The sequence below is a fragment of the Brachypodium distachyon genome, chromosome 2 (genome assembly GCF_000005505.3).
Source record: "Brachypodium distachyon strain Bd21 chromosome 2, Brachypodium_distachyon_v3.0, whole genome shotgun sequence".
NCBI classification, from domain to species: Eukaryota; Viridiplantae; Streptophyta; class Magnoliopsida; order Poales; family Poaceae; genus Brachypodium; species Brachypodium distachyon.
In genome coordinates this window covers 57656370-57670584 of record NC_016132.3, presented here as the reverse complement: position 1 = coordinate 57670584, position 14215 = coordinate 57656370, and the positions used below count along the sequence as shown (strand labels likewise).

The 14215-nt window shown below is 48.1% G+C and overlaps 1 protein-coding gene, 1 long non-coding RNA gene and 1 pseudogene across 3 annotated transcripts; 1 reads left to right on the top strand and 2 right to left on the bottom strand.

The window, feature by feature from the left end:
• Positions 1-220: 220 nt before the first annotated feature.
• On the bottom strand, positions 221-5410 carry LOC106865393 (annotated as a pseudogene).
• Positions 5411-5422: 12 nt separating this feature from the next.
• On the top strand, positions 5423-9860 carry LOC104583379 (wall-associated receptor kinase 2). The gene is made up of 4 exons (XM_014899637.2): positions 5423-6487; positions 7409-7948; positions 8080-8235; positions 8342-9860. The coding sequence occupies exons 1-4, from the start codon at positions 5440-5442 to the stop codon at positions 9583-9585; spliced, it is 2988 nt and encodes a 995-aa protein (XP_014755123.2). The 5' UTR covers positions 5423-5439; the 3' UTR covers positions 9586-9860.
• On the bottom strand, positions 6822-10602 carry LOC104582953. Of its 2 annotated transcripts, XR_002963742.1 has the most exons (4): positions 10370-10602; positions 9249-9352; positions 7837-7940; positions 6822-7754 (listed from the first exon to the last, which is right to left on the bottom strand). It is a non-coding gene; the product is annotated as an uncharacterized LOC104582953 (long non-coding RNA). The 2 variants fall into 2 exon arrangements; XR_001406356.2 differs by lacking the exons at positions 6822-7754; positions 7837-7940 and having other exon boundaries at positions 9064-9352; positions 10370-10599.
• Between the last annotated feature and the right edge of the window lie 3613 nt (positions 10603-14215).

The window sequence follows — 14215 nt, the reverse complement described above, 5'->3', positions numbered from 1 at the left end:
CAGTGTGCTGAGGCACTTCTCACCCGCAAGCCCGATCGAACAATAACGAGTTCTTGCCGAATCACAAGTTTTCCAATGGTTCATATATAGTGGCACTTACTGATCTAGTAAATTGAAAGTGCTAATTGCATGCATCAATTTTTCATCTTTATTAATTGAAATCATATGTAAACCATTGACATCAATCAGAACTTGATTGATGTACACATACATGAGACAATTGACATCAATCAGAATTTGATTGGATACACGGGCGTCTTGTCCGGGTTAAACAGCCCAAAGTGCTTCTCGGTCTCGGCCCCTGTCTTCCGGTTCTCGTTGAAGATAGCGAACAAGTAGGCATCGATGGCCCCAGGTCTCTTAGGCGTTCCCCCACGGACATGGTTGATGAGGTTCTGGTTGTACGTCTGCGTGTTAGCGACGGTGGCAGCGGTGCCCCCGGCGGACGGCCACCCGGTCTCGGAGATCACGATGGGCACGCTCGACCCACCGGCCTTCTCCACGGCAGTGTACAGAGCGTCCACCATGGCATCGAAGAGGTTGGTGTAGGTGAGGCCGTTGCGCGCACAGTGGTGGATCCGGGCTTGAAGAGCGCGTAGTTGAGATCGATGCACTTGGTGCCCGTGTAGGCGAAGTAAGGGTACACGTTGGCCAGCAATGGCGCCCCCGTGCTGGCCAGGATCTTGACGACCTGCGTCATGTAGGCGTCCCTGATGGCGCCTGTTGAGGGAGGCGAGGAGGCTGCGAGCACGTCCATCCTGACCGCCGTGGACACCTTGATGCCGCTCAGCCTGGCTGCCGAGAGCGCCGCGTTGAGGTTCCTCATGGCCGGCACGATGTTCTGCGTTGTGGAGCCGGTGATCTCGTTGCCGACTGCGATGTAGCGGAAGGCGACGCCGGGGTAGCGCTGGATGTTGAGCTTGACCCAGTCAGCGGCGACGGAGGCGGAGGAGGCGATGCGGGGCACGTTCTCGTCGGCGAACCCCGTAGCACACGCCGATGGATTGAACCCCTGCATATGCATGTCGTCGTCTCATCAGTTAACTCACGGCGCAAAATTAACTATTAACCAGGCAAATAATAGTACTTCTTAGCATGCATATGGTTCATATAGTTCATAGTTTCATACCAGTGATGGATGCAAAGACCCCGACGACGATCAGCATGGCTGCAAGCACAGAGGTAGCACCATCTTGCCGTGCCATTTTTATACGGAGAGCTGTAGTGCAGATCCAGTTCCTTTTGCTCCTTGCAAACTTGTGTATCTACCAAGCAGGCAACCAGGCCCTATTTAAGTATTTATACAGGATTCCACACTGGGCTGGGCCGCTTAGTTAATTAGTATTCCTAATTTGGTTCCGCTTGAGAGGGCTCAGGAACAGCTACACTGAAAACCTGCAGTGATCAAGCTATATTCAACTCATTTTCGTTAATTGCAAACTGGGTGAGCAGCAAAGGAATGAGCCAAGACCACGGCGGCAAAGCAGCCCAGGCCCAGGCAAGAGCACCCGGCTGCGCGCGGCAGTTTCTTCTTTTCGCTTTTAAAACTGAAACTGGACCCGGTGGCAGCTCCGCGCGCAGGGGTGCGGAATTTAGGATGTGTTTGGTTCAGAGGGTCGGGCCTAGTATTAAGAGCATCTCTAGCAGATACCCCATATACCTGATTCAAACTCCATATTCGGTTTTTTGCCAAAAATCCGTGAGGAACAGATCCCCAAAACAACCCTGCCCGCAAAACATGTGTTGGTTTACCCCAAAACCAGCCGAGCGGTCGCAAATATGCCTACTCAAGGGGCATATCTGGTGTCCACCCCCACTCACCCGCCGCCCAAATCCGCCGCCAAACCCTACCCCGCCACCCAAATCCGCCGCCCTTTCTCCTTCTTCTCCAACTGCGCTGGCAGGGAAACCCTAGCGGCGGCCGCGGCGGAGGGGACGACGATGAGGTGGTCCGCCGTCGTTCCATCGAGGCTTGGTGACGCGCCGCCCGCAAATGGGAGAAACACCGGTTTACCAGCTGTGTCGCTGAGCGCCGGTACCATCAATACCTGGCGGAGGAGACTGCGCGGGCGGTGAGACTTGGGCGGCGGGCGCACACCGCGTCGAGAGGAGGCCGAGTCCTCTAGTGCGGCCGTGCGCCGTCGCGCAGTTACGCCGACTCCCTTGCCCGAAGTCCCAACGGAGGAAGCAGCACCGGAGGAGGAGGAGGGGGCCCCGACGGAGGAGGACTCGGAGTTCCTCCAAGCAATGGCGAAAGCGGTGGCAGATAGCCTCATCACCAAAGACGACGAGGATCACCGCTGCAAGCGGGAGGACGAGGCGGACCCGAACATCCAACACGCGATTGAAGAGTCCAAGGGGAAGGGGAAAGCGCCGGCGCCTCGCAGGGAGCTCACCCGGGAGACACAGCTGGCTGCGAGAAGACAGTGCCGGCGGCCGGCGGCGACCACCAAGATGTATATTGCTATGTAGTAGTTGATGAACTTGTGAGATGGATGTTGAATACTACGTAGTATGAACTTGCCATGGATGAAGAATGCTAGTTTAAAACCGTGCGAAGCTGTTTTTAAACTTTTCAGTTCTCGATTCGGTTTCTGTTCTGCACGACGCGTTTCTAAACTGCATTTTCGGATTTAGTTGATCTGAACTCGCCGAATTTGGATCGGCCATATGGTGTATCTGCTAGAGATGCTCTAAGGTCTTGGATCGGATCGGATGTCTGGCCCATTTAGCTCAAGCACGAAATAGCTGAAATCTTCATGAGTCACAACTATTCAATGGCTGAAATATTCTCTATTATTACCACCGGCAGCAGCCGAGAAGATGAGGATAAACAGGAAGAAGATGCAGAATCAGCTTAGAGAAACTACCCGAGAATCTCATGAAAGGCTGCTAACCATTAGTTTTTTCCTCACCGAGCCATGCCGATATCGAGGTTCGCAACCTCTCCGAGGAATGCACAACCCATAGTTTGAGGAAATCTCTGATTATCTGCTTACATGGATCTTTGCTTATCGGTTGATCATGTGGTATCTGACAAAGTACATTATTGTTGTTCATGCGTTGCGTAGATTTGCGTGCTTTGAACATTTTTGTCTTCTCCAAGCACAAGTGTGCACTTCCATGGTTGGACCTCCAGCATATTTGGTACGTGGTAGCCTTAGCGTTATGATAAAGATAATCTGTCGCCTTGGGTAGAAGCATCTCATCGAGTTGGTCTGGGTGAACATTGACATGTGTGAGGTGCTGCTGCTTCTCTCCGTCAATCGCCTCTATCGCACAGTCGGCCTCACTTGCAGATTTGAGGTCCATCTCCCAAGAGTCATGAGGCAAGAATAGAATTCCGAGCTTCAAAGGTGGGAAGTTCTCCACAGGAGCAGACATGTCATTATAGCCAGTGGAAGTCTCGGTTGATGACATGGGTACCAAGTTATTGTACTCGGATAGTGAGATGTAACGCTGCAGAAATACTTGGTACACTGGTTCTGGAAATATGCTCGAGAGCCTCAAATTGTTTCCACTATCACTACTACCGCCTGCCCCATCGCTGTCACGTGCGCTACAAGATGGTACATTTCCTCGGTGCTCGTATCCTTGACAACATAATGGATCTGGACGAAACCATCCGTTCAAAGTTCTGCAGATGTTTTCCCACAACCTTGGCTTCCAATGGTCCATTTTGGCGTTCGCAATCTGTGACGGCACATATGCGAAATCTTGCGTGGGCAAATGGGTGATCTCCTTGATGACCACATCGGCCATGGATTTGAAGTGAGGCGTCACCAGTCGTAAACACTTTACTGCAGTTCCGATTATGTCTGTACTCTCTGAGAGACGCAACATGAAGCCGAGGCGAAAACTGTTCTCGAGCGCTTTGCGATCTGCATACACGAAGGACAACATGGCCTCCAGCCCACGCTCCTCAAAGTCCACCGGCCATATGATGAAGCACTACTGACCGCCCCGATGTGACACTTTATACATCAGTGAATTGCCTGCAAAAATATGCCCTATGAGAGGGTCGAAGAACAGATGCGGTCGACGTGGTGTTCCGCCGAGCTGCACAAATCTCATGAATTCGCCGGCACCATCCGCAAACCTCTCAAATCTTCTGACGGCGGCGGCGACATTGCTGCTAGCTGAGCAATGATCATTGTTGTTGTTGCGGCCGACAAAAGAGGAGACGAATGCCTTGGTGGCACCAGCGATCCGTCTAGGAAACGAAGATTGACTTACCAATTGTTCCCTCTCTTCTTCTTCGCGAGAGAGTTGCCTGCGTGTGCGTGCTGCGTCATCGCAGTCCCGGGCAGCGCGCTTCAACTTCTTCCGCCAGTGGAGTAGTGACACGTCGGTGATCTGCCACTTGCCGGAAGTCTCCAGCGCGGCTTCCATTTTGATGCGCGCCATCTCTAACCTCTCCAAGCCATCCCCGGCTATTTCTTGGTCTGATTTGTCCTCTCCTTTTCTGTTGGTTGCGGTAATACCAGAAAATACCAGGCTAACTGCTTCTCCTACAATAGCAGAACTAACAATCTCTGCCATCATGTATTGTGATTTTGTAAGAGAGACTGGCCGTAGTGCGCTAGCTGCCCAGGAAATGGTCTACCCTTTTGCTGCTCTTCACTGGCTCTCGCTTTGATTGCTTTTATACTACAGTACTCCTTCGGTGAATCAAGTGAGCGGCTGAAATATCAATGGGAATGTGCTTGACAGGACGGTTCGACACTTTCAATATTTCCAATACGACATCAGAGTCATCACTTTGCCAACATATTAGCATACAAGAATTACTCAAGGCCACTAATCTACTCGCAAATTAGCCACTTAGGAATTGGCACAAGAGTAAGATAAATTAGAATTGTCTCCTACTCCTCGTCAATTCTGTAGTACCATGATTCTTGTCTCCAATCTCAAAGCAAATTTAAATCCTTAACTGGTTGATTGAAATTCAATAAAATTTCAGGCAATTGTGCACTAGTACGTACTTGCATGCACGTCCAGGACAGGCAAAGTTGTTTACTTGTTTTTGCATGTATTTCGAAGACACTATAGCATGTTTTTACTACTCCCTCCGACCCATATTACTTGTCTCAAATGTGCTCAAATATGAATGTATCTAGCTTAAAAAACGTCCATATACATGCAATACCGGCCGGAGGGAGTATCTTTTCTCTTATTCCTCTGGCCTACGGTATGAATACTGATGAATACTGCTCCGTTTCTTGATGCCTCGAACTTCAGCTGCACTATACGACTACAGGTCGAGCCGTCTCTGTCTTCCACTACTCATTTTCCGTAATGAATTCGTGTCGTAGACAGCGATCTGTGGGTCAAAGAGCAACGCGTCGTGAATGTCAATATTGGAGTGAAGACCCCGGCGACGACCGGCCTAACAAACATCTGATGGGACTCTGCCTGCCCCTGATCAACAGTTGTTCAATGGGACTCTGCCTGCCTCTGATACTGCATTATTCAATCCTGAAACAAGCACGTCATACACTCACACTGAGTATCACAGAAAGAAGGACCGGCGCCGGAGCAGCCATGAGATCCACCGGAGCGTTAGTTAGCACCACCATGTTCTTCTTGCTGGTGTTCTTGGCGGCAGCCGGAATGGCCGGAGCGGATGAGGAGGGGATCTTGCATATCCCTTCCAAGGCCGAGCTGGCTCACTGCCCCTCTAGCTGCGGGTCAGAACGGGACCTTTCCTACGGCCCTATCCCCATCAGCTACCCATTCGGCATAGGCCCAGGCTGCTTCCGGCCAGGCTTCGAGCTCACCTGCGACAACACCACCGGGAAGCTCTTCCTGGGAAACAGTACTACTATTCGGATCTTTGGTGTTTCCCCCCAGGAAAATTCAGTTCGAGCAGCCGCTGTCCGCTTCGATGTCACAATGAAACCAGGCGTGGACGACTACAACGTCTCGTGGGAGGCCCCTGCCATGGGCGTCATCCGGGGAGGGAACTCTCTCTTCGTTGTTGGCTGCGATGTGGAGTTCTACTTGTTCGGCGGCCATGACACGGCTGTTCCCATCGGTTCTTGCATGACTATGTGCGTAGCTGACAGGGAAACCATGGAGAAGGCAAATGTGGATGGCGACTGCGCAGGCATGGGCTGCTGCGCCATTGCGTTGGCGCGGGACATGCCGGCATTCAGGTTCATTCTTAGCCGGCGCCACCATGCCGGCAGTAACACGGCAGTGCCCTCTGATGTCAAGGTTTTCTTGGCACAAAGTTTCTATTTTCATGACATCTACTCCAACCGGACAGACGATGCAAACAATACCGAATGGCCATCTTACCAGATTGCCATCACAGACCAGCCGAGCTGTGAGAGTGCGCAGAAGAACAAGGCAACCTATGCTTGTAACCACAAAAGCGAATGCCATGATCTGTTGTCTGGAGGAGGCTACTCGTGTTCCTGCCCCCCTTACTCGGGATTGATGGGACTCGGCAATCCTTACATCAAGGATGGCTGCACTGAAGGTATATCCATCTCTCACACTGCTGTATACTACTTAATAAAACTGTCTTTGCGTCAATGAAGTGAAGTTTTTCTCTGTGCGTTTTTTTTTTAAGTTTACTTAACTCAAAAGATAAAATAACCTCCACTGCAAAAGTTATTCTGAAAACAGTGACCCATCTTTCAAATCTTCCAGTATTATTTGCCAACCTATGAGCAATTGTAAAAAAAAAAAAGCTTCTGTTACTCCAGCAGTTTACAATGAGTTGATTCGAAGACTCAGCTAACACAAATAGGACCACTGCATATGGTTCAAACAAAGGAACATTGCATGCTTGATGTATATCCTGTTACCAGTGTGCAAAGGCAATATGAAATCTACCCGCAGAGCCTCACACATCTTTTTGATTCAAATTTTCAGTATAAATTTGTCTCCTGTGGAAGAGAGAACACAAAGTGCCTTTTGCACTTCCAAGTACATGATATGTAAAAGAATAATGAAAAATACATAGTTGCCTGCGCTTACAAGCTTTATTTCTGTTGTTCTGCTGGCTGATGTTTTTTCCAAGCTGATTACCTGTGATCTTTACTGATATTACCGTTTAAGACTCTGTTTGCAGACACCGTGTTTTGGCAGTTTCTCTAATAGAAATCGATGGGGACAGCCCATTGTTTTTTTTTACTTTATGTATTTGAATTATTTTCCCCAACATTGATATACCAAGAGTCCGTTTTTTTTACTTTACTTCATGTAGGCTGTAGCATGCTAATAAGTCTTCTTTTTTAATTATTGGGTCATTTAATTAGCAAATGCCCATGGTCCACCCCATAGGATTGGTTTACAACAAGCAGTACACACACTAATTTTATCCACTCAAATTCTATTTTTTAACTCCCATGCACCTAACCTTCCTTCTATCTAATGTCAATCTACCCGGTGAAAGATTACAACCCAAAACCAAGAGGAAGTTGTGAGAAAACATGTGGGAACACCAGCATTCCCTTTCCTTTTGGGATTGAAGAAGGTTGTTATGCTCTTCAAGAGTTTCGAGTGAACTGTACATCAGAAAACCTTGCTGTTCTTGATCGAGGGATACAATATGTCGTGGACAGCATTTCAGTAAATGAAGGGTATGTGAATGTCAGAACCGCGGAACAAAAGGAGACAACTCACACCAATATGGAGGTATCAACAATTTTCCCAAATGAACCTCTCGATGATCTTTTCTCTCTTTCTGAAGAATACCAAGTGAAGATGTGGACCATGTGGTGGGCTATTGCCAACTTAACCTGTCCAATGGCAACGAGTCAAGAAAAAAGGGCTACATACGCATGCCGCAGTCTCAACAGCACTTGTGTTGATGTTACCCACCAGGAAAGAGGACTGCGAAACTCAAGCGGTGGTATTGATCCGCAGTTTGGCTATCGGTGCAAGTGCTCTCGAGGCTTTGAAGGAAACCCATACATACAAGATGGCTGCATAGGTAAATTCACATCGCCCTTCAGCACATATTACTATATGCATGCTTTTCATGCATATGCCAGTAACCCTAGATAGAGTGGCTTTAACTTTTACACTCATCATTTTGTGCTCACGTATATGTGCAATTTGTAGATATCAACGAGTGTCTACTACCAAATGTATGCAACGGTTCATGCCAGAATTTTCCTGGAACCTATAGTTGCAAAAATTGCACTCATGGAGAAATGTTTGACCAAATAAATGGAAAATGTGTAACATCAGCCAGGAGATACCACCATGTTCTTCTAGGTAAGTCACATCGATTTTAGTCATTTGACTGCAAGGACTTGAATAGAACTCCAATTCAGAAAATGCATAGTTCTCTTGTAGCTATAAGTATATATTGCATGTATAGGTATCACAATTGGAACTGGTTCTGGCCTTGGTTCACTAATTCTTGCACTGGGTGCAACTGCACTCATCAAGAAGTGGAAGAGAGGCATACAGAAGAGAATTAAAAGGGCATACTTCAAGAAAAATCAAGGACTACTTTTGGAACAATTAATCTTAGATGAAAGCGCTACAGCAGATAAAACAAAAATATTTTCCTTGGAGGAATTAGATAAGGCAACCAACAACTTTGATGCCACTCGTGTTCTTGGTCGTGGAGGACATGGTACAGTTTACAAAGGAATTCTATCAGACCAACGTGTGGTGGCCATTAAAAAGTCGAAAATAGTGGAGCAAACAGAGATAGATCAGTTTATCAATGAGGTTGCAATCTTGTCACAAATTATACATCGCAATGTGGTGAAGCTTTTTGGTTGTTGTCTGGAAACAGAGGTGCCATTGTTGGTCTATGAATTTATTTCCAATGGTACACTATATGACCTTCTTTACACTGATGCAAGTATTAAATGCTTGCTGTCCTGGGATCATCGCATCAGAATTGCAGTAGAAGTAGCGGGTGCACTTGCTTATCTCCATTCAGCTGCTGCGATACCTATATTCCACAGAGATGTGAAATCTTCCAACATACTTCTAGATGGCAGCTTCACTACAAAGGTTTCCGACTTTGGTGCTTCAAGATTTTTATCACTTGATCAGACTCATGTGGTGACAAACGTACAAGGCACATTTGGTTACTTAGACCCAGAGTATTATCATACCGGTCAACTGACAGAGAAGAGTGATGTTTTTAGTTTTGGAGTTATACTCGTGGAACTTCTGATAAGAAAGAAGCCGGTCTTTACTAATGACCTAGGAACAAAACAAAGCCTATCTAGCTACTTTGTGGAAGCACTTCAGCAGGGAGTTCTCACTGAAATCATGGATCCGCAAGTCATGGAAGAAGCAGGCCAGGAGGAAATTGATGGTGTTGCCTCAATTGCAGAAGCATGCTTGAAAGCCAAAGGAGGAGAAAGACCTACCATGAAAGAGGTAGATATGAGGTTGCAATTCGTTAGATCTAGAAGATTAAAAATGAGGCAGCTTCTCCCAAGAAAGGATGGAGAGACTGAGCCTTTTCTATGCCCAATTACCAGTAGCCCTGTTGCACAGCGGAATTTTGTAAACAATGTTGATTTAAGATCAGGATGCATCTCTACAAAGTACAGTTTGGAGCAAGAATTTCTGGATTCGGCCAGTTTTCCACGGTAACAACATATGCAAGGTCACGATGGTCTACTTGCAAGGATCCATCTTAGTTACCTTATATATTCTATGGAGGAATATGTTATGTAATTCCGTTTACATGAGAGGATCTTATGTTGTTGCACTTCCCGTATATTTCTGTAGTATATTTGCAGAGCATTCACTTGTATGCTTTTATTGCCTATGATCACTATGAACCTGCTGAGTTACATCGTTGCAGCTAATTAAGCTATAGTGTTGAAAAGGGTAATCTACAGCATTATGAACATCTTCAGTCATAATTTCGCTCGCACCACCTGTTACCAATTGTCTTGCTTTGTAGAGGTTTCAATGATTGATTACCTAATTTATCCATATGATTTAACTGGTCAAGACAGGCATAACATGTTCTCATGGCATTTTAGCAACTGCAACACGGATAATTACTTCCATTGGATTGGGTGCCTTTGTATGACAATCTAGAATTGCAGGGTTAGAGACATCTTTTAAGCATGTGCTCACAGAATCGCATAGCAAAAATGCAAATACGATTACACGACTATAGCACTGCTCTTAGAACCTATACCGAATTTCGAAACAACCTCTGCTTTATTTTTGGGGACGACCTTGCCAAGTTTCAGATCGCAACCAGTTTTCCAACGCTGTGCGTGGGCCGTGGGAGCGTGGGTATGCCGCCTGTGCTGTGCCTAATCAAATCCCCCATTTTAGAACATACTAGATCGGCCTTGCTATCCACGATATGAGCTATGGCTAACTCGAGCAACAAATGCAGATCGGGAAGGGAGCGTACCGATTCCGGCGGATAGCAGGCGGCGAGCTCATGTTATGCGTCATGCGCCTCCCACCCTACCGGTACCGGTGGGCGGCAGCGACCAGATCAGGGCGCGGTGGTGATGGCGAGTATGGCTGGCGCTGCGGATCCCGGCGGTGGACGCGCCGGCGAGGCGACTCTGTTCTTCTTTCTTCTCCTTCTTCTTGTTTTTTTTTTCTTAAACGGAGACTAGTAGAAGGTAACCTTCCCGAGAGGCCCATTCCGGAACTATAGCCGGCCCAGGCCCGGCCAGCGTTTTAACAAGCTTGGCCCGGCCTGGGCCCCTCAGGCCCGCTTATAAGCGGCACGTGTCGTGCCCGGCCGCTACAGCGGAAAGCGAGAAGATGGAGGACGGCGGCGTGTGCCTCGCGAGCAAGCCGCTCATCGCCACCTGTGGGCATCGGGAACCCCAAAGTTCCTATTCTCCACATGCATTCTCGTCTTCTTCAACGGCCGGCTGTTCAACACCATCTCTCTTTCCCTCGCCGTCGAATCTCCTCATGTTTGGCACCCCACATGAGACACCTTGATTCAGGCCCCACCGACGTCGATGCCGTGCGGGCTTTGCCTAGAGATGGCGAGGGAGGGATAGGGAGGTGGCAGCGACTTAGGGTTAGTGGGAGGGAAAGGGAGCGCCATGATGTTATACATGACAAACGTCAAAACACATCCTAAGTCGAGCTTATTAAAGTTTGATCGAGTTTATAGTGAATTTACTAACACTTATAACTCTAAATTGATTTTATTAAGTCCGACGTGACAAATAATTTCATATTTTAGATTGTACCATATATTACTCCCTGCGATCCATAATAAGGAAGGACGAATTAGACTTTGTACTAAAACCCCAACACTTATTATGGATCGGAGGGAGTAGTATATTTTCCTATAGTCGTGGTCAAGCTTTGGGAAATTTAACATGCATGGAGCAAAGATAAAACATCTTATATCTAGGAACTGAGGTAGTACTATAGAACAACAAAATGGGTCAGATGTAATAGGATAGATTTTATTTTGCAGAGAGAGTATACAAATGATCGACCAGAAATTATATACGAAAACAACAAATTAGGCCATTGGACTAGAGAAAACCGAAATCGGTCGAACCCTTCCGTTGAGCAAATTTTTTTTTTGCCACCCACCGCTAGAAACCAACAAGACAAGAATGCATGCTTAGAAATTAGGCCATTTCATGAACGTCCCGGCCTCCAGCGAGCCTGGTTTATTATTATTATTATTATTATTCGAAAATAAGAAATTGCAGGTTCAAAATTGCGAAAAAAATGCATGCACATGTGTCTGTAAATTTTCATTAGAAAAATATTGTTCAAAACTAGAAGACACAGCTAATAAAATAAATAGCCTTGTTTGTCTTCTGAGACATATACGTTTTCATGCATGGACGGTTTAAATTGTAACTAGTAATGAACAATATAATAAACTGTGTAAACTAATTTATAAGCTTGCCTACAAATTGTGGCTAAATGAGATAGCGACAAAAATTAGTTGGTGCCGGGCATCCAGCTACTTAATTAGGAGCAGAAGATAAATAAGGTGCAGACTGCAGTACATCTATACTAATCCAAGAATGTAAACGCCAGCCACCGTCGGGCATGGACATATATATAGCAACAAGCGGAGTACTCTGATCTACTCATCGTGGAACCCGGTGCTGCGTGGACTGGTGGAAGACGAGGTCGGAGCGGCAGAAGAGCTCGGGGTCGTGGACGGCGAAGTGGGACCTGTGGAGGAACTGATCGGGGCAGTGGAGGACGACGGCAGACCGGTGGTGACAACATTAGTGGAGCCGGCATCAAAGGTCTGTACGGTGGAGGTGGTGGAGCCGACGAAGAAGCTCTGAGAGGCGGAGGCGCTAGAGGATGATCCGTCTTCCAAAGAGTGGCGGGTCGCAGATGGATTCATGAAGAAGGTCGAGTCATCGTCATGGAAGAATCGATGAATGCCGGAGGGACTGGAGAGCAATGAAGAGAATGTTGATCCGTCGTCGAAGTGAGGCGCCGTCGGAGCAGCGGAGGAGGTCGAGCCGACATCAAAGAACCTCGAGGTCGTGGGTGTCGACGAGCTGGGGCGGTCTTCAGGAGGAGTGGCAGCAAGAGTGTAGAAGCGATCATTGTAGACTGAGGTGAAATAGACTCTGCCGAACCCATTGTCGCCAAAACCAATTCCATGGCTGTTGGCCACGACCAACTAATCTCTCCCTGCTCGAACGCCAAAACCGACTATCACCCTGCATGTCTATCCGCGGTAGCGTCAGAGGATCGGGGCACATATTCGTATATTCCCCCTGCTCCAAGATTATCAAACAATCCACAATGTCGTATGATTCCAACTACGGGCCTTCTTTGCATGATCAACTCGGCTAACCTTGAGAAACTGACTCCATTTGGATCCTCATTTATTCCTTGCACATTCCGGTGGACTCGGTAACTCGAAATACGGAGACGGCGCTCGGCGCCCCCCCAAGCAGCGGACCGCGCAAGAACGCCGTCGCGCCTCAAGAGTTTCAGCCCCGTGTACTCCCTGAGGTATTCAGAAATCTGACCCGTTGCTGCCTGTAGATGTGTCTGCTGGGCCAATTTATGCCGATCTCTCTCTCTTAGTCAGCAACAAAGGATTCCACGTTGAAGGTGATGTCGGTGGCAGGCACCCTCCTCCTCAACTCCATCTCAGCAGCAAAGGTAAGGGCATGGAAAGCGCACGTATCTCCTTCTTGGTTGTGGATGGGAGGAATGGGATGTGTACCATCCAGCAGGGAATCCTCGTAATCCTCCTCTTCTTCTTCTTCCGTTTCCTCCTCCTCTTCCTGGCTGCTGCTCCCACCATCAGCAGCGTCGTCGCCGGACAAGACATGCTCGAAATCTTCCTCATCGGCCATTTCCTGTGATCCTGTCCTGCAATCAGCCAATCACCGGGTAGCAATTAGCAAGCTGGGGATCCTTATATGAATGAAATTCGAGTCCATGCACATGATAATTAACACAGTATATGAGTAAGGCGTTGGTCGCTTCCAAAACTGGACACAAGAAGAATAAAGGTGGCACATTTCTTTCACCTCCGTGTCGCCGGCGAGACACCGTAATCACTGCAGCCGGCCGGTGAGCATACATAACAACACAGAACAACTAAAGGAGTAAAGGTGGCACATTCCCTTTGCCGGCGAGTTACCTTCTCCCACCACCCGCGCCGTCAAACAGAACAACAAAGGCGGTAGCTTTCTTCTTGCGATTGCATCCCTAGCTGTACCATCGACTAAGGCAGAGCGCACAAGGATCGGCCGGTGAGGACGACGGGGTCATCGGCACGAAAATTAAAGGACACGCATTTCCTTTGCTGGCGAGCTATCTGCTCCGGCAGTCCGGCTAGCCGCGCCGTCGCGGAGAAGGAGAACACAACAAAACAAAAAGGCGGCAGCTTTCTTGCTCGCTATATACATCGATCACCAATCCATGGCAGTGCACACAAGGATCGGCCGGACACGAGAGATAAACGGAGGTCACTTGTTCCTCTCATGCTTAGGCAAAGTTCGATCTAAACTGGTCCGATTAAAGGTGGAAACAGGGAGATGCAGAGAGAGGAGAGGCGCTTGATGCAGACTGCAGAGAACTGAAGGAGGCGACATTACCGGAGTTAGCCGGAGCGCGCGGAGCAGATGATGGCGACGGCGGATGGCTGATGAGGGTTTCGTTCTTGGGCGGTGGAGTGAGTGCCTTGGCCCTTGCCGCTGGTCTGTTTTGGTCGGGGGGCACGGCCGCAGGGGAGACGGGACAAGACTACAGGAGAGTGTTGTAGTCGCCGAGGAACCTT